Genomic DNA, 20,847 nt, shown 5'->3' with positions numbered 1-20,847 from the left:
TTGAGCCTGGAAAGCCAAATGCATAATAAAGTCTGATCTTAGCGCACACCCAGCAACTAGTCCTCAATCCTACACCAGTGGCATCATCAACAAACAAGCAGCATGCAGTAGTGCACAAGGTGGAGGTCAAAGTTTCACATGATGTCTTTTCAGTGGCACCTGCCTCATAGTGCTTTAGATTTTCATTTGCAGCCTACCCCACCTAACACACAATCCTCCCAGTCACATCCAAGCAGACCTCACGCACATCCTCAGAGCTTTCCTATACCTCTGTGGAATAAACACAGAATACAATGTAATGTGTGTATAAAAAATAAGGAGATTAACTTGTTTATCTACTTGTATCTACTACAGGGAACTCTGCTTTTGCCCCGTTTGAGGCATCTGTGCAAGTTTGTGTCTATGGTGCATCAACACTTTTCAAGAAGAGAAAGTTTTTTGCTTGAGAATTTCGCTTCAGGCAAGGGAAGCAGGTGGTTGCAGTTTTTATGCTCAGTGTAAGAAATAACCAACTGTTGACGCTGGCGGTCAATTCAAAATGTGATTTCTGAGCAGGAGGTGAATGGAAAAAGTATTTATATCAGTACACAACAGCACACAACTTCCTGTTGACTAAACAAGCAACTTCTACTCCACTTTGGGTTTAGATCATTACTTTTAATTATTCACCATATTCTTGCTCTCTGATTTCTTCTCTTTTTGCTTTCTGGTGATGTTAACCTTCCTTCTCCTCCCCTACTCCACTCTTCAATCTGCTTTTAATTCTCTGGTGTTCTCATTTTAATGCAGGGAATAAATCCCTGAGTATAAGGTGCCTGAAGGGATGCCGAGGCATCATTATGTAATCATGATAAGCTGGACCAGTGTCTCTTTCTAAATAATACTCCAAACACACCAATATAGGAAACTTTCCTAGCCTTCCACATTAGCCTGGCTTGACCTTGTTGAGCTTTAATCAGAACATCAATTGAATCATCATTTGAAAAACCCTTTCTCTCTTTCACACCTAGTCCCTTCTCCAAACAGTTTTGCATTGAGCAGAAAGGAAAGAACGAGCGTGGTCAAAATCTCTCCTCGTGTATATTCACTCCCCCCAGAATAAAGCCCCACCAGATATTAAAGATTTGGCAATTTACAGCCAGGGAGGAAGATGGACTAGCAAATAGATCAGGGGTTAGTGATCTTTCCATGCTTGTTTGCTAAACATGTTTTTAACCAGATCATAGGTGATCTCTGCTAATGAGCAAGAAAGGTTGCATCTCCTGCCGTAAGAACAGCATAGGAGCTGAGGTTTCCTCTCAAGAGGGTTTGCACTTGGACCAAGGAATGCCAGGAATATATACAGACTGGAAGGATCAGTCCCTGAGAGTAGCCCTGCAGAGAAGGACCCAGGAATCCTGGTGGATAAAAAACTGAACATGAGCCAAATAGTGTGCCCTTGTAGCTCAGAAAGGAAATGGCGTCCTGGGCTCCATCAGGAGAAGGGTGGCCAGCAGGGATAGGGATGTTGATTGTCCCTCTCTACTCTGCCCTTGTGAGGCCCCATCTGGAGTACTGTGTCCAGGTATGAAGCCCCCAATACAAGAAAGACAGTGAGCTGTTGGAGAGGGTCCAGAGGAGGGCTGCAAAGATGATCACCAACGAAGACAGGCTGAAAGCTGGGCTTGTTCAGAATGGAGAAGACAAGGCTGCAGCATGACCTATTTGCAGCCCTTCAGTACCAAAAGGGATCTTATAAACAGGAGGGGAGTCAACTCTTTACGAGGATAGATAATGGCAGGACAAGGGGAAATGGATTTAAGTTGAAGGAGGGAAGATTTAGGTTGGATATCAGGGGGAAGTTCTTTATTGTGACAGTGGCGAAGTGCTGGAACAGGCTGCCCAGAGAGGCTGTGGATGCTCCATCCCTGGAGGTGTTCAAGGCCAGGTTGGATGGGGCTCTGGGCAGCCTGGTCTAGTATTAAATGTGGAGGTTGGTGGCCCTGCCTGTTGCAGGAGGGTTGGAGATTCATGATCCTTGAGGTCCTTTCCAACCTGAACCATTCTGTGATTTTATGAGAATCAACACATAAGTCTCACAATTTTTATTTCCTGGTATGATCTAGCTGACCATTAAGATTTCTTTTTCACTCCTTTTAATGTGAATAAAAATCTGCCACATTTTCTATAAATATTTGGATCTAAAAATTAGGAATCAGAACAAGAATAAAGGCAAAGCCACCTTAATTTACCTGATGAAACTTAGACAGTCGTCCTTAAGAAGAAAATTCCCAAGGGTGTGTTGTTGTTTTTTTACTTTTTATGTGTAATAGACATTCTCTTTGTGTGCTGAAAGAAAAATTAACACGAAGACAGGATAAAATGACTCTGGGGTTAACCTGGGATATTTGTCATAAGGTTCTGCTTAAAGTAAAGGCTGAAAGGCAGCAGCTGTTTTATTAGCAGAAATGTCCTCTATTAGTCTGTTATGCAGAACAGGGATTAATAAGGAATGCAGACTGTTCTGTCTTTGGTCAAACACTAAAAGCCATATCTCCAAAGAGCACAATTGCCACAATCCTTGGCAATGAAGTTGCTAAACTGTGTGTCTGTTGAGTATGACTGCTACTTCTGTGGAGCTGGGAATACATTTACACAAGGAGTAGGACAGTCCAGTCCTGGATCATCCAGGAGTTCTCCTTTTCTTGATGTGTACATCACTGATGTACATTACTGATGTGGCCACTCTTAAAGTACTGGGCTAGAGTAGTCTGTTCTGGTTTGTCAACTCATGTTTTTGCATATACTGGCTTCACGCAGTTCTAGCAGCAAGCCGAAAGCCGGTAAAATTAATAAAGAAAGTAAATCAAGCAGAGAAAAAATGAAGAACTACCCTAGCGTGAGGTAAACAAAAGGGCTGTAGTGCTCACAGTCATGCCCAGCTTGAGGAAGTAATGGAGGAGGATAGTTCCTACCTGCCTCCTCAGCACCCATGCCTGTCTGGAGGTTATCCTTGGCTGTCCCTCAGCCCTGCAGAGGAGATGGTCGCCTTGGAGGTACTACAGCGGAGCAGAGCCTGAGGAGGAGAAAACTGTTAGCAAAGCGAAAGTGCACGTGGTGAGAGCAAGCCTCAGCACACCTGCATGTAACCACAGGCCTGCTGTGTGAAGGCAATGCTGCCACGAGACACCCAGAAGAGAGATTCTGCACCCTGTCCCAAGCTTTCTGCTTCCAGTACTGTTTCCAGCTGTGTGTGCTCAGTAGGTTTGGGGCCTGAGTCACGCTCAGTGGGTTTTTTGCATAGTCTTGTTATTTGGGTTAGTGCCTGCTCTTTTCATGCTGACACAGCCCAGAATGCATGGCACTCAAGCGTCAAACAGGGGTGACATGCCCAATTTCTGCACACCACCCCCATGCATTTTTCAAGAGCTAGGTAGGTCTATTCTCACTCTTCTTTGGTTTTGGTGAAATGGAAGGGACAACAGTTTGGTGCTCCCTGAGCCTTTTTCACCTGGATTCACAGGGCACTGTCACACGCCACCCGTGCTGCTGCCTTGGTAGGGAAGGTCAGCATTACCATCATCACTGCACAGCTGTGTGAGCAGAGGCCCAGAGGGGTTGTGTGGTTTTGCCCACACTCATGTCAGTGGTACACAACTCCCAGGCTCCCCTCTAACCACTAGACAATGCTTCCTGCCTCGTCATGTTATTGATATCAATTCAGAATAATTTTGCAAACTGGGAGGTCCCAATGGCAAGTGCAATAAGGAGAGGCAGCCAATGAGTGCAGAGCATCTTTCAGAACTAGTATCTCTTCGCATTTTAACCCTTTGCTCTTTGGCTCATACAGCTCCAGGGCCTCTCCTAACTCCTCCCCAGACACAGTCTGAAACCCACCAAGAGTAGATAGGGGTGAATGGGGAAGGGAAGTACAGAGCATTCCACATTTCTGTGCACCAGAGGGCTGAACAGTCAGAGCCTGTGAAGCAACTTCTGCACAACCCAGTCATCTAAGAGAGAACCCAGCTGATATGGAAAGGTAAAATGAACACCTCCAATTTCTTGCTGATAGAATAAATTGCCTCTAATTAAATTGCTGTCCATTTGGTGTTTACTGTCCTTTTCCCTTTCTCCATATGACTCAGTTATCTAAATCCCCACCCTGTTCTACCTTTACACCTTGCAGCTCTCTGCGCCCACCACTGTTTCTCTCTTTGACTGTAAACTAGCCTGCATTCTTTTCCCCTCCTGTCATTTCTTCCTTGTGACTATTTTCTGTTCCCTTTCATTCTTTCTTTTCTAGAAAAAGAAAAGAAAATATAACAGAAAGATGAACATTTGGATGCTGCTTAAGCATTTTGATCTCTGCCCACTCTCCACCTATTCTCCCTCTTGCATCAGGTTTCGATCTTATTCTGTTTCTGCTGCTCTCACCTTGTGCTTTCAAGCACAGACTGTTCCAGCCCTGCATTCTTCTATTTGCTTTTAAATTACTCTGCATAATTGCACATCATTCACACACACTCAGGGGCTTTCGCTCTGATTTCAGGATTGCTTCATGAATCTTTATTTGAGGAGAAGATCCCTTCTTGTGTATAATCACAGCTTGTGTATAATCACAGCTCCTGTGTCTTTGCTGCTTTCTCTCAAACTATGTGATGTGCTCCTATGCTACAGGAGTTGCATATGTAACCATCACTTTGTACATAGCTGCAGATCTTCTCACTTGCCTCCCATAACACCTGTTCATTCATTTTTCTTCTCATACTGGTCGTGCATGGTCATTTATTAGGAATGCTTCCTAATAAAAATCCCCAGCAATGGCCAAGTCTGGAGAGCAGAGATAACAGGAATTGATATTAATGAATACTTCTATGTGTACAAATGGCTCATGACTCAAAATTGTCTTGTATAGTCTTCACTTTGTCCTGACACTGAAAGGACCCAAATGTCCTTTTCTTCTTCTTGTTATTTCTTATTCTTCACTTGTTTTTGCAACACCACACTGCTCTGCAGGAGTAAGACTTCTGAAAGGATTAAAAATGGGAATATGGAAGAAAAGGGACTACAGGAAGGAAATGAGATACATTCTTAAAGCAAATGTTTTTGTGAAAACTTTACTGTTTTATTGCTCTTGCTATATAGTCCAGGTAAGAGTTTTGCAATTTTCTCACTTATCATACCAACTTATTTACCATATGATTGTCTGGGTTGTCCTTCCTAAACCATCTGAGGATCTGCCATGCACAGAAGGGGTGTGGGAAATAGATAAAGAGTGTTTATATAAGAAATTTTCCTTGCTTAGACTCTCATATTCAAATCAGAACCGCAGAAAACTCAGCTCCACATCTCTTACACTGACTCCAGCTCCCTGCTGTGAGGGAGGTGAACAGCTTACCACAGTGAACACAGCAGTCTTCAGATGTACTTCCACATTACATTGAGGCTGTTGAATAAGGCTCATGGCTATCTTCTCATTCTCATTTTCCTGCTACCTCTCCCCAGCAGGACATCTGGCATGGGTTCAGGCCCATACCAATCTCTTTGCTTACCTAGTGTGGCAATGGAACTCACACATCAAATGTGTCACCATGCCTACCCTAGTACTTATTTCTGTCAGTTAACATATGGTACCCTACCCTATCTTCTAATCCTTAGTATGGAATGCCTCCAGCCACACTCTTCCTTTGGGAAAGGATAGAAAGAAACATCCAGTCTTCTCTAAAAAGTCTCTGATTTGATCCTTTCATTGCCCCAGTGGTTATTAGGGTTTCATATAGTAGAAAGAATACACCTTGATCCAATCCTTCTCATCTTCTCATATCTTTTTTTCCCAGATACCCTCATACTTCGCTCTCATTTGTGTCCATGTTTAGGATACTTCTGCACTCTGCTCAGGCATGGTTACTGTTTGGTTAATCACTACTAATTCACTTACTGTTTTGACTCACAAGGTCAGCTCCTCACATTGGCAAGCCTCCAGTCTTCTGGGACCTCACCAGTCAGCGCTCCTTGTTGACTGGTGAGGTCCCAGAAGACTGGAGGCTTGCCAGTGTGACTCCCATTTACAAGAAAGGTTGTAAGGAAGATCCAGGGAACTACAGGCCTATTAGCCTGACCTTGGTTCCAGGGAAGGTTATGGAGCAGATTGTCTTGAGGGTGATCACGTGTGCTGGGGCCTGTCCTCTTCAATATCTTTACTGATGATCTGGATGAGGGCATTGAGTGCACCCTCAATAAGTTTGCAGATGACACCAAGTTGGCTGGAAGTGTGGATCTGCCTGGGGGTAGCGAGGCCCTACAGAGGGATCTGGACAGGCTGGAGAGCTGGGCTGAAGCCAACGGGATGAGGTTCAACAAGACCAAATGCCACATCCTGCACTTTGGCCACAACAACCCCGGGCAGTGCTATGGGCTTGGGGTGGAGTGGCTGGAAGACTGTGTAGAGGAAATGGACCTGGGGGTATTGATTGATGCTTGGCTGAACATGAGCCAACAGTGTGCTCAGGTGGCCAAGAAGGCCAATGGCATCCTGGCTTGTATCAGAAATAGTGCTGCCAGCAGGAACAGGGCAGTGATTGTCCCCCTGTACTCAGCACTGGTGAGGCCACACCTCGAGTACTGTGTCCAGTTTTGGGCCTCCCTTGTAAGAAAGACATCGAGGCCCTGGTGTGTGTTCAAAGGAGGGCAACAAAGCTGGTGAGGGGTCTGGAGTACAGGCCATATGAGGATCAGCTGAAGGAGCTGGGAATGTTCAGGCTGGAGAAGAGGAGGCTCAGGGGAGACCTCACTGCTCTCTATAACATCCTGGAGGGAGGTTGTAGTGAGCTGGGGGTCAGCCTCTTCTCTTGTGCCATTAGTGATAGGACTAGAGGGAATGGTTTCAAGCTGTGGCTGGGGAGATTCAGGCTGGACATTAGGAGGTATTACTTCTCAGAAAGGGTGGTCAGGCAGTGGAATGGGCTGCCCAGGGAGGTGGTGGAGTCACCGACCCTGGAGGTGTTCAAGGAACATTTGGATGTTGTGTTGAGGGACATGGTTTAGTGAGAGCTATTGGTGATTGGTGAACAGTTGGACTGGATGATCCTGTAGGTCTTTTCCAACCTCGGTGATTCTATGATTTCTATGATTCCTTTCTTCCTTATTCCCACAGTCACGTCTGCACCCTTACCCTAAATAACTGCATGCAAAGTACTTATATATATATATATATATATATATATATATATATATATATATATATATTTCACAATGGGAGGTCTGAACTTGATGGAGATATTTTTGTTGCTGAGCCCTCAACATAGGTATGACCGACTGCTGACTACAGAATGGGGATAATATACATTCTCTTGTCTTCTCCTTCAGCCTCTTGATGAAGAGGAAGCTCTTCCTCTACAATTTCAAGAACCTGCGCTGGGCCAAAGGTCGTCGTGAAACCTACCTCTGTTATGTTGTGAAGCGCCGTGACAGTGCTACATCATGCTCCCTGGACTTTGGATACCTGCGTAACAAGGTATGAGGAACACATTGGCATCCTATTCTCATATCCATATTAAGGCTGATGCAGCTCTTTCCTGTGGAGCAGCAGGGGAAGAAGAGCTGCAAGCAGCAACATCTCCTCTAGCACATGCATCCACAAGAATGGATACTATGCTGGTTTATAATATTTGTGGGATGCAGCCTCCAGGTAGACCTGTATCTTGCACTATGCACAAGTACGTTACTAGCAAGACATCCATATGGTCTCTAGTGCTTTAACAGTACCTCAGTTTTTCTACCTTGCCCCCACACATTCGTCTTCTAGTCATCACTTGCATACCACAATGCCATCTTCTTCTGTGTACTGACCCTAAGATCTCTCTCTCACCTTGTTCATTCTCCTCTCACATCACTCAGCACAAACTTCCCTCCTTGCTCCCCTTATAGTCTACTTCATTCATGTCTCATGCTTTGCCCCTCTTCCTCTTTCATGAAGATGGGTTGCCATGTGGAGGTTCTCTTCCTACGCTACATCTCAGATTGGGACCTGGACCCAGACCGCTGCTACCGCATCACATGGTTCACCTCCTGGAGCCCTTGTTATGACTGTGCCCGACATGTGGCTGACTTCCTTCGTGCCTACCCAAACCTGACCCTGCGTATTTTCACTGCCCGCCTCTACTTCTGTGAGGATCGCAAGGCTGAGCCTGAAGGACTGAGACGCCTGCACCGGGCTGGGGCCCAAATTGCCATCATGACTTTCAAAGGTAAAATGGGCAGGGGAGAGATAACGGAAAGCTATGTCAGGATATGATGATTTAGTGAGACTAGAAGAGATCAGTGTCCTCTCTGGAGCAATCTTGAGCATGCTTTAATGCCCCTGTGCCTTGCACAGATTTCTTCTACTGCTGGAACACATTTGTGGAGAACAGGGAAAAGTCATTCAAAGCCTGGGAAGGGCTGCATGAAAACTCTGTCCACCTGTCCAGGAAACTCCGACGGATCCTTCTGGTAAGGACCAATTTTTCCTCTCCTTCCAGTGCCTCTTCTCCTCAGCTGCTTCCTTTCTTCCTTGTAATAGTTCTCTGTTTTTATTACTCATCTCTGCTATCCATCATTTCATTCTTTCCTGTGCCATCACCTTTCATGCTGCTTATGCCTATTTCTCCTTTGTTCAAATTCACACACTTCATCCTCTTTTCCCATCTCATGTCATTCTTTTGTCCTTCCCCATCTTTATAGGCACCTGCTTACATGATAAATGACATATCACTTATATTTTGTTCTGCAGCCACTATATGAAGTAGACGATTTACGAGATGCCTTTAAAACTCTGGGACTTTGAAGTGGAAGTCATCAGCAATAAGAAGACTTCACAAGTTCTTTGATATTCAGCTCCCTTACTCACAGTGTATCTTTGTCTTTTTCCTTCTTTACATCTTTCTTTCTTTCAGCCCTGTGTCCAAATATAAGACCATTCTGTCCTAACAGCCAAATTGAAAAGCTCTCATGAGAGTACTGAACTGAGTACTGTGCTGCTCAACTTGAACTTCATTTGAAACCAGCAGATCTTCTAAGTGGTTTGTATGCAGATCTGGGACCTCTTGCCCAGAATGAAGGGATTTTGAATAGCTGTGGGTTTAGATTTTGTTCCCTAAGACAGGTTGAGACTAGACAATAAAAGCCTAAAATGAAAGCAAAAGATTTTCCGTCCAGCATTTTCAAGTATGAGTTGCAGAAATAGGAAATCCACTCAATACCTACTCAGTACATTGAGAGCTGTGGCGGATTCACATCAGTGCTGATCATTGTATGAACCTCTCACCCAGCCAAAAAAAGGAGCCTCCAAGGCATCTAACTATGGCAGTATTTTCCCAGCATATATCTACCAGAAACACACTTCATTTCTAATTTGTATTGTCCCTCAGATGTATAGGTTAAGACTGTAGCATTTTAGATGGTATTTTGGCATCCACATCAGGCACCATGTTTCATGACATACTTCAGGGAGGAGCAGTACAAGTCTCGCTAACAGTACTTTCCAGTCACAGAGCTTTTCTTCATAGATCTTCCTATAGATAGATCTTTCGTAGTTAACTTCCTCAGGCTTTACCAGGACTAACAGTGTGTCTCATACTCTGGAGGTGCTCTGTCTTTTCCTTCATGATTGCTGTGAGTTCTCTGCTCCATCCTTTTCCACTTTCTGGGCATGGCTGATGTTCCCATGCTGCTCCTCCCAATGCCTCCTTAGTGACAGGCCAACAGCAAGACAGCGCATTGCTCTTCACCCATAGTGCCTCTTGCTCTGCCAGAGCTGGGTGCAGCACAAGCTTCCTACAACTTCAGACTTCTGATGCACTCTCATTGTGAGGAATTTAGACCAAGAACAGCAGTGAGAGATCTTTGCAAAGCATTAATTTGCAGATGTGGTGTTATATATTTGTTGGATAGTGTATTATTTATATTTCTTAAAGCCTTGCAAAAGAGTACTGTTTTTTGTCATTGTTTTAGTATCAGTTCATGAGAAAAGTAAAAATCAACACAGAAGACTAATGTAATCTATCCCATTTGATTTCTACAGAGAGAAACCAGAACTATCCTGTTAGACTGTCTTTATGCTTTTTTCATTATAACTGTTCATTGTTGACCTGTTGACAATGTCACCCAGAAAATCAAGACTGATAAATTCTTCAGGCCATAACTGCTTTGGAAATACTACCAAAAATCAGTCATGTAAATACTAAAGTTGCTCAAGATGCTTCATCTGTTGATTACTAGCTCATCCTCCAAAACTATGACTCCTAATTGACCAAAGTGGACACAAATGTGTTGAATCAACATATATTGCAAAGCAACAAGTGTAGAAGAGGTCAAAAACTGACTTCTGTCTTCCAGCTTCTGGTTTGGCCTATCCAGCACCACTGTCCTTCAGAATGAAATTGCTGGACAACAATTAGAAAAAGTAGCATTTTCTAATAAAGTAGTTGAGATACTATTTTTTACTGAAGTTCTATCAAGCAAACATTAATTCAAATATATATATATTGAAACATGGAAATCGGTGTTGTTATAAACAGGAGAATAAATGTAATGAATGAATGCAAAAGAAACATGTACTGTGTTCCAAGTTGATTCTTCCGAACCTAAAGCAGATTAAATGAGTTGTTGATTGTTTAGCTAATTTATGTGATTTATTTACAGGATATTAGCCGTCCCACTATGAAGATTTTTATTCTTTTCCTACATACTAATTCTTATTACTTGCTACAAAGCATTCCTTGGGCTGGCATTATAAATTCTTTCAACCTCAAATGAATTAGGTGTGTCTGCCAATATTAACTCCCAGGATGATGACTATAGTGTAGTAACATTACTTTTTCAGCCACCAGATTGCAAGGACAGGAGTGACAAGTACTTGAAGGGAGAGTATAAACAGGAATGTCTAAAGGCGTTTATGTGGGTGGATAGTGATAGTACAAGGGGGAATTATTTTAAATTGAGACAGGGGAGGTTTAGGTTGGGTATTAAGGTGAAGTTTTTCACACAGAGGGTAGTGATGCACTGGCACAGGCTGCCAGAGGAGGTTGTGGATGCCCCATCCCTGGAGGCATTCAAGGCCAGGCTGGATGTAGCTCTGGGCAGCCTGGTCTGGTGGTTGGCAACCCTGCACATAGCAGGGGGGTAGAAACTAGAATCACAGAATCACCAAGGTTGGAAAAGACCTACAAGATCGCCCAGTCCAACCATCCACCCATCACCAGTAGTTCTCACAAAACCATGTCCCTCAGCACAACATCCAAATTTTCCTTGAACACCTCCAGGGTCGGTGCCTCCACCACCTCCCTGGGCAGCCCATTCCACTGCCTGACCACTCCTTCAGTGGTGTTTCCTAATGTCCAGCCTGAACCTCCCCTGGTGTACCTTGAAGCCATTCCCTCTGGTCCTACCACCAGTTACACGAGAGAAGAGGCCAACCCCCAGCTCACTACAACCTCTCTTCAGGTAGTTACAGAGAGAAATAAGCTCTCCCCTGAGCCTCCTCTTCTCCAGATTGAACAATCCCAGCTCCTACAGCCTCTCCTCATACGGCCTGTGCTCCAGACCACTCACCAGCTTTGTTGCCCTTCTTTGAACACACTCCAGGGCCTCGATGTCTTTCTTACAGAGGGGCCCAAAACTGGACACAGTACTAGAGGTGCGGCCTCACCAGTGCTGAGTACAGGGGGACAATCACTGCCCTGTTCCTGCTGGCGGCACTATTTCTGATACAAGCCAGGATGTCATTGGCCTTCTTGGCCACCTGAGCACACTGTCAGCTCGTGTTCAGCCAAGCATCAATCAGTACCCCCAGGTCCATTTCCTCTACACAGTCTTCCAGCCACTCTGCCCCAACAGAGTAACAAGTAAAGTCCAATAGTTTCCAGGGCATGTCCAGAACTCATCATGTTGCATACCCTTCTCATACTACTGCTAGTGCTGACCTACTATTATTAATAACTGAGACATTCCTCATCGTCCTGATTTTGGTGGGAATAAAGTTGTATTTTTCATAGTGGCTGGTATGATATTGTGTCTTGGATTTAGAATGAGAATAATGCTGGTAACCTAGTAATGTTTTAGCTGTTGCAGAGCAGTGCTCACTTTAAGTGAAGAACTTTTCTGCATCCCACACAACCTTGTCAGTAAAGAAGCTGGGAGTCCATAGGAAGCTGGGATGGGACACAGCCAGGACAGCTGACCTAAATTAGCCGAAGGGATATGTCATACCATATGGCATTACGTACAATAAAACCAGGGCAGGTGGCAAGTGGAACAACTGTTACTTGGGACTGGTTAATCAACTCAATTGAATATCACAATTACTAATATTCAACCTCTGAAAATATCTGGAACTACAGGTTAGAGAAAAGTTTTTATATGGCACCCAAATGAGACTACTGACACCTGATTATTTCAATGTTAGGACACTGGGTCCAATAATTTGTTCCTAGGTGGAGAGAAGCTTGCCAACTGGGAAGCATTGCTAAGGACTCAGCCATTGACAGAGGGATCACTAGATGTCTGAATGGGGCTTTCACCCTCTGGAAGAAAGTGCTATTAGCTGTAAAGGAAAAATACCCCTTCAAAGAAGATCTGATTTATGAGGTGAACAAATGGACTACTATGGAAAAAGGTATCCATTATTTGAAAGATCTAGCCATGGTGGAAATATTAAATGACCCTGCTCCCCACCTGTATCATCCAGTTTCTTAGCTATTAAAAGTAGGTGTTCTCCTGCACAAGGAAGTGGCAATATTAAGTCTATGTCGCATATTGCCTTGTGATGTTACCTAAGCGAACATGGAGAAGATACAAAGAAGTGGAATAAAAAACTCACTCCTGTACTACGAGCACAGGTAAGAGAATTACAAAACAGATCAATCACCAATGTGATCTCTACAAAGTTGATCACTACAGTTACTGAGGAACATAGCAAAAGCTGTAAAGGTGATTGTGACTCACAAGAGAAGAACAATACAGGTAACAATTAGAGGAGCCCTGCACACAGTCAGGGGTGTGAAAAGGGATAATGGAGCATATTGGACTGCAAGGATTTGGTGGCCTGGCACATCAGAGCCATACAAATATGAGGCACTGGTAGACACTGGTGCACAGTGTACTCTAATGCCCTCGAGTCATGAAGGGGCAGGATTAATTTATATTTCTGCAGTGACTGGGGATTCTCAAGAGTTGACCGTGTTGGAGGCAGAAATAAGCCTCACTGGTAAAGACTGACAAAAGCATCCTATTGTCACTGGCCTGGGGGCTCTGTATGTGCTTGGTATTGATTACCTCAGAGGGGGGAATTTTAAGGATCCCAAGGGGGATCAGTGGGCCTTTGGAATAGCTGCTTTAGACACAGAAGGAGCTAAGCAGCTGTCTGTTTTGCCTGGCCTGTCAGAAGATCTGTCTGTTGAGGAGTTGCTACCAGTGGAACAGCAGCAGGTACTGATTGCGACAAAAAAACAGTACACAGATGGCAGTACTGTACTAACAGGGATTCCTTGTTCCCCATGCATAAGTTGGTTCATCAACTAGAGAGTCAGGGACTGATGAGCAAAACTCACTCACCTTTTAATAGCCCCATATAGACAGTGCGAAAAAACAGCAGAGAGTGGAGGTTGACAGCAGACTACCATGGCCTGAATGTATTGGACATGCTAGAACTCCAGTATGAACTGAAGTCAAAAACAGCATAGTGGTATGCTGCATCTGACACTGCTAATGCATTCTCCTCCATTCCTTTGGTCACAGAATGTAGGCCACTGTTTGCTTTGAGCGGCATTCACTGTACCTGGCACCATTTGCCCCAGGGGTGCAAACATTTTGAGGGGGGGGAAATTATTTACTGATTATAATAGCAGAAATACAAGCTAATTGGGATTGAAACGAATAAATAAAATGAGAGGTTTTCCAAAAATTAAGGTTCTTACTCTGATCCACCAGGGAACAAAAAGAAAAAGTCTCGTGACTTTCAGTCAGTTTTATCTTTCCCACTGACTGGAAAATGGAGATGGAACAGCAAAGTTTTCTGGGAGCTGTAGTACATCTCTTCTCTTCTGAGTCCACGAGAGCTCAGGCCATCAAGGAAGAGATGAAACATGTAAGTGGACTACAGAACAAGGGGTGGACTTAACTATGGCCACTACTGCACAGGTAATTAATGACTGTGACATGTGCACTGCAATTAAACAAGCCAAGAGGATGAAACCTCTCTGGGAGGAAAGGCAATGGCTAAAGTATAAATATGGAGAAGTGTGGCAGGTTGATTATATATCACTTTGCCACAGCCACACAATAGTATGCATTATGTGCTTACTATGGTGGAGGCAGCCACTGGGTGGCTTCAAACATGCACTTATGCCTCATGCCACCACCCGAAACACTACATTAGGTCTCAAGAAACAAGTTCTATGGTAACATGGTACTCCAGAAAGAAATGAGTCAGATAATGGGACTCATTTAAAAATTCTCTTGTGAATACTTGGGTCAAAGTGGATTTATCAGATCCCCTATCATGCACCAGCTTCTGGTAAAACTGTGCGATACATACTGGACTGTCAGAAACCATGCTGAAAGCAGTGGGTGGTGGAATATTTGAGCACTGGGAGAAGCATTTAGCAGAAGCCACCTGGTTGGTCAGTACTTGAGTATCTATCTATTGAGATGGACTGACCCAATCTAGCTCCCTGTATACTGTAGAGGGAGATAAAGTCCCTCTAATACATGTAAGGAGCTTGCTGGGAAATGGTTTGGATCCTTCCAGCTTCAGGCAAAGGCAAACATTTCTGCAGAACTGTTTTTGCTCAGGGACTTTGGTTCTCTTGGTGAGTAATGCAGAAAAATGGGGATGTTCATTGTGTACCACAAGGGAATCTGATGCTGGGGAAGTGCAGCCAGTAGTTCCATGTGTGTATATATGTGCGTGTGTGTGTGTGTTTAATATGTGTTAATTATTATTTGTACATATTAAGATGTGGTGATGTGGAATAAGGGGTGGAATGCCATAGTTTTATGGTTTTTCATCAGTATTCCACACCATAACATTATGTAGTGCTCCAAGTGTTAAAAAGTTAATGCTGCAGTTCCTAAGATTGTTGATATATTTCATGAGTTCCAGTCTCTTCCTTCTCAGAACAGAAGAACAAACTTCAGCTCCCAGAAGACCTCTTTTTTCTGTTTCTGTTTCTGTTTTCCATATGGAGGGAAAGATAAAACACGTAAGTCACAAGACTTGTCTTTCTTTTGCTCCTTGGCCGCTTTGCATTCAGAATTAGAGTAAGGACTTCAGTTTCAGAAATCTCTCTTTCACATTTTATTTGATTTATTAGCTTCAATTTCAATCATATTGTATTATACTGTATTATCTCACATTCCACTACTATATTTAGTAAATTGATTTTTTTTCCTTTGCCTGGTTGCCACTCTTTTCTTTGTCCAGGCCTGTCTCCCTGCCTTTTCCCTTCCCCCCACCCTCCTTGAGGCATGAATGTGTGGGTCTCTTTGCCTCCTTGTCATGCAAACCATGCCAAACCATGACAATTGTACATAATTTGTTTTGTGTATTCCTTTTCTCCCCCTTTCCATCCCTCCCCCCTTTTCTTTCCAGTCAAGCTGCCCTTCTCCCAGCACAGGCATTCTACTTTTTTCTGATTCTGTCCCCCAGACAAGGGAGTGAACAAATGATGCTTAGCCGCTTGCAGGGCTTAACCACAACACTCACAGTCTGGAGAGAATCATACTACTGCAACCAGCTGTCTCATAAACCAAGAAGCCCAATGTGCTTTGGTTTCCCTCTGCCTTCACAATCATTTTGTCCTCTTTTATTCTGCTGTATACTTTTAAAGAGCTCTTCACACTTCACTACCATCCCATCCTCATCCAGTTCTCTCTGGTCTGGGGCTAAACAGCTGAGTTGAAGTTTGGAGCAAGAATAAGGTACCTTTTTGTGTGTCAAGAGTAATTCTTCTGTCTGCTCTAAAGACAACGTTCCTCTGTCTTGACTGCAGGAAAAAATTCATTGTAATACCAGCACTGAAATGGGCTTTGACTGCCAGGAGAAAAGCTGCAGGATTTATAGATGGTTTTGTACGCATCTGTACAAATGACACTGCAGTAAAAGCAATTCATTTGGAGCTGGTCAACATGTTTGTGTTATAGGATTAAGATCAACTTAGTGGTGATTCTCTATTGGAATACATGTCATGTAGAACAATGTGGTTGGAGAAACAACACAGAAATTAAGTTATTCAAAATGTTCTTGGAATGCACTAAGATAACTTCCTCCTCCAAGTGACAGAGAAGATGCTCTGCCAGACCTTATATTCATCACCAATGAAGATGTTGGAAATTTGAAGGTTAAAAGCAGCCCTGTCTGCAGTGACCATATGATGGTGAAATTCAGTATCCTGAAGGCAGAGAAGAGAGTAAAAAGCAACCTCACAACCCTGGTCTCAGGAGAGCAGACTTCTTCAAATATCTACTTGGAACAGTACCACAGGATAAGGCCCTGAATGTTGATAATGTTTTGAATGTTTTAGTCCCTCTTTTACATACCTTAAACCCAGTAAATGGTTCAAACAAGAACTATCCTTCCTTTCACTTGAATCACATTACAAAAGCTGAATGAGCTTTTGGGATCAAATAATTTCAGTAAGACGCAAACTAACATATTGTAATGTAAAATGTGGAAACAATTTACCCTATACTTCATATAAAGTTTTGAGAATTTCTACCTTCTTCTCAGTTCCTGGCTATGAAGAAAGGTTGGCAGCATCTCACCACTCAGCTGTCTTTTTATACAGCACCAAACTCACACCTAATTTTCCTACTACAGTTTCTGCTAGCATCACTGCAATGATGCAAACTAAATTTGCCTAAGACTTTACATTATTGTTGCTCTCAGCATTTTCTTCAAACCTCTACTAACCAAAATAATATGACAGAGCTCTACCCAGTGGAGAAAGATGCATGGAGAGAAGCTCAAGGGCCAATAACCATCTTCTCCATGCTGGTATACAACCAGTCTTTTCCACCAGTAATTGTAATCTGAGAAAACAGACATACAGTCACTCTAGCTGAAAGGCATGCCACGTTCCTTCTTTAGAAGTATCAGTAAGTCAGACCTTTCTCAGTAAGATCAGTAAAGGTCAGGAGAAAGATATTCATCTGAGGGTATTCATGCAAGGAGACAACAATGACCTGCAACTACACAAATAAGTTAGTGGAAAGGGGAACCAAAACTATACAAATAGCAGTGTGTCTAAAAAGGGGAATTACCAGACACAAAGATCACTAAGGTAGCTTAGGCAACCCATACCACATACGAGCTTAAGGCCAGAGAAACTTTACCAAGAGAGAAGGAATATGAATGGTAGGCTGCTTCTTTGGGATGTACTGAAAAGGGAAGTGGAACACGCAAACAGGGTTGTTCAGGCATATCTTTTAGCACCTTGAGATTGATCACAGCTACTCCAGGTAAGACAATAAACTTGCTTCACACATGAATCCGTCTGACTTACCTCTATGATCAGGGATGTGAACACTCCAACATTTATGAAGATTAACAGCTTCATATTAATCTTAGTGTTGATACAGTAGCCAGAGCTTCTATCAATGCTCTGGTGTTATAATCACCAGGGTTGAGTACCTCAAGATAATCAATACCCTTGAAGTTTTTGTTTGAATTGTTAGGTTTCATAACTGTACACTACAGGTACCCAGATGCATACATGAGATTCATATCTTCCAATGTACACTCCTTTCTGTGAGTTAATTCCCTAGATTATTTTACAACCAAACATCAACAGGCATGCAATATATATAAAAAACTGAATGCAAAAGACACAATTGAAGTTTGTGATGCATCATCTGAGAGTCTTACTTAGATTTGATTCCTTCTCTTCTCCAGCTATCAAGAATGCAACTGGGTGCAAATAGAATGCTGATGTGCACACACATGCTAAGAGAGACAGGATCTATCTTACTGTAAGATTTCCACACTGTATAAAATAGAGGCATGGATGGCTCGAGAATGTCACAATTCTCCCTGTTCAGATTTTGCAAGAGGAAATGACCATGCTGAGCCAGCAGCTGGTACTGAGGAAGAAATAAGGCAGAAGGGAGTGGTGTTTGTACATTTACTAGTCCTTCCCAGGGCCAGTCTATTACAAAGCATGACAGATGATAGTGGAGATATTACCATATATTTTGATCTACATCCAGACAAAGATGAAGAGTATTGGGTTACCGTCAAGATTCATAATACATATGACGATGCCTTCCATCATCAGGCTCCTGAAATCTTGCCAGTTACAAATGTCCAGGTGTTTGAACAACTTGGCAGTGTATATTTCCAAGGTCACATTGTAGTATCTCCCCTGGAACTCTGGAATTTTTCTAGACTATTTCCCACAGGTGGTAGTAGATAGGACCCAGGTGGTGGAGCAAGAAATGGATGGCAAGCCATTGAAGCAGTTTTCCAAGAAGCTGACTTCAGTGTGTTGGGTAGAATTCACAGAATCACAGAATAACCTGAGTTGGAAGGGACAGTTATTGATCACCAAGTCCAATTCCTGGCTCCACACAGACCACAAAAAAATAATACCATATGTCTGAGAGCACTGTCCAGATGCTTCTTGAACTCTGGCAAGCTCAGTGCCATGACCACTTCCCTGGAGAGGCTGTTCCAGTGCCTGACCACCCTATTGTGAAGAACCATTTCTTTGATATCCAACCTGACGCTCCCTTATCACAGCTTCGTGCCTCTCCCTCAGGTACTATTGCTGGTCACCAGAGATAGAAGATGAGCACCTGCCCCTCCACTCCCCATAGTGAGGAAGTCATAAGCTGTGACGATGTCTCCTCCTCAGTCTCCTCTTTTCTAGGCTGAACAAACCAAAGGACTTCAACTACTCCTCTTCCTCACTAGACCCTTCACCATCTTCGTAGTCCTCCTTTGGACACTCTTTAATAATTTTATGTCCTTTTCATATAATTTTATGTCATTTTCATACTCTGGCACCCAAAACTGAACACAGTGATCAAAGTGAGGCAGCATCAGTGCAGTGTAGAGTGGGACAATCACTTCCCTTAACCAGCTAGCAATGCCATGCTTGATGCACCCCAGGAGGTGCATCAAGGCTAACTGTAGTTAGCCTTTTTGGCTGCCTTACTCACTGACTCATGTTCAACTTGCTATTGGCCAAGATCTCCAGATTTCTTTCAACTGGGCTGCTCTTCAGCATCTCATCCCCCGGCCTGTATGTATCGCCAGAATTGTATGTATAGCCACCCTTCCCAGGTGCAAAATCTGGTGCTTGCTCTTGTTAAAAAAACCTCATGTAGGTGGTGATTGCCCAGCTCTCTAATCTGTTTAGATCTCTCTGAAAAGCCTCTCCACCCCCAAAGAAGTCAACAGCTTCTCCAAATTTAGTATCAGCAGCTTGCTTGCTCAAAACACTCCTGCATAAAGTTATTGATGAAAACATTAAAGAGAACTGGCCCTAAAATGGAGCCCTGGAGAACCCCACTAGTGAGCAGTCACCAGCCTGATGTAACTCCATTTACTATAACCTTTTGAGCCTATATAACATCAAAGCAACAAATACATCAGTTGAGGTGTTTCCTTCCATCCCAGGTGTTTGTCCTTATGCTTTGTCAATGAAACATTATTTTACTGTGCTTGCTGAGATGCAACCAAGACATGCTGCATCTAATTTTTATATTATCCAAGCAAATGGTGACAGGAATGTAACCGCAATGAAAGCTGGTGTTTGCCACAGTTACAGTGGGCAATGCAGAGGGGGGGGGGAACACAGAGTTCAGTCATCTGAAGCCTTTCAAATGGAAGTTCCAGTTATGGACATGCCAAGTTTCACCATCATTACTGTTCAAAACTTCCGTGATGCATACTGACTAAACCTCATATTTACTCAAATGGCCATATTGAATATATTTTTTCCAATTTACATGCGTTATAGAAGTTGCTTAAGGTAATGCTAGAGATAAATGTGAAGGTTGTAAAACGCTGAGCTCTTGGTGGCATCTGAGTATGTCTCATCTACTCCAGCAAATGGATTCTGGGAAAAAAATAACCCCTACCCTCATATACACACTTCCCAAAAATAAACATGCATTTCAGAGGAACATAAACTGCAAAGGGCACACAGAGTGGACACCAATTAATGACTCCTTTAGCCACCAGGTTCCCTAGACTTTCATGGTAATATTTGTTTTGGTGGTCATAGAGCCATGTTGTGCATACATATACTACCAGAGTCACTGGAAAAAATCATCCAGAAAGTTCAGGGATTCCTGAGAATACTTTGCCCAGGGACTCCAGGATATACCCCAGTAATAGAGAGCTAAACAGAGTGTCAGAAAGCCAGCTTCATACAGATGTCTCTCGGGAAACAAACATTGACATGACAGACCTACATCTTGACAGTATTACAGTATCAGTGTCTACTAGACATATCATCTCACTGAACAAGTATGTCTTGGGGCACACAGCATGTAATTTTTCTCAAATGCCTCTTGGCTTATTCAACATCTGAAACTCAAGTTGTATGTCTGGTAGCACTGACTCCAGCATCACAATAACAATAACAATTATTATATAACAAATACAAATCTCTAAGGATTTTACAGGTCCTGAATTTTGATTCCCATTTGTCACGGAGTTCTCTCTAGAGCTCACTCCGGGACAGGGGCACAAAACCCGGGGCAGCAGGAACAAAAGCCCCCTCCCCCCCTTTTCTCTAGCGGCAGGGTACGGCAGAGTGCGGCGTGGCCCGGCCCGGCCACGTGCGTTTCAGAAGAGGGGAAGGGAAGGGAGATTGCGATTAG

At 43.4% G+C, this 20,847-nt stretch overlaps 1 protein-coding gene across 1 annotated transcript; it reads left to right on the top strand.

Moving 5' to 3' along the window:
• Positions 1–3,796: 3,796 nt before the first annotated feature.
• On the top strand, positions 3,797–10,553 carry AICDA (activation induced cytidine deaminase). The gene is made up of 5 exons (XM_032446791.1): positions 3,797–4,018; positions 7,345–7,492; positions 7,955–8,225; positions 8,354–8,469; positions 8,750–10,553. The coding sequence occupies exons 1-5, from the start codon at positions 4,011–4,013 to the stop codon at positions 8,801–8,803; spliced, it is 597 nt and encodes a 198-aa protein (XP_032302682.1). The 5' UTR covers positions 3,797–4,010; the 3' UTR covers positions 8,804–10,553.
• The last annotated feature ends 10,294 nt before the right edge of the window (positions 10,554–20,847 follow it).

This window comes from Coturnix japonica, chromosome 1 (assembly GCF_001577835.2).
Source record: "Coturnix japonica isolate 7356 chromosome 1, Coturnix japonica 2.1, whole genome shotgun sequence".
Classification (NCBI taxonomy): domain Eukaryota; kingdom Metazoa; phylum Chordata; class Aves; order Galliformes; family Phasianidae; genus Coturnix; species Coturnix japonica.
The sequence above is the reverse complement of the archived record's forward strand: the minus strand, read 5'-3'. Positions and strand labels throughout refer to the sequence as shown.

Coding starts and splice junctions, on each gene's coding strand:
- AICDA (XM_032446791.1), top strand. Junction 8,226..8,353: donor TGCCATCATGACTTTCAAAG/GTAAAATGGGCA, acceptor TGCCTTGCACAG/ATTTCTTCTACTGCTGGAAC. Junction 8,470..8,749: donor AACTCCGACGGATCCTTCTG/GTAAGGACCAAT, acceptor TTTGTTCTGCAG/CCACTATATGAAGTAGACGA.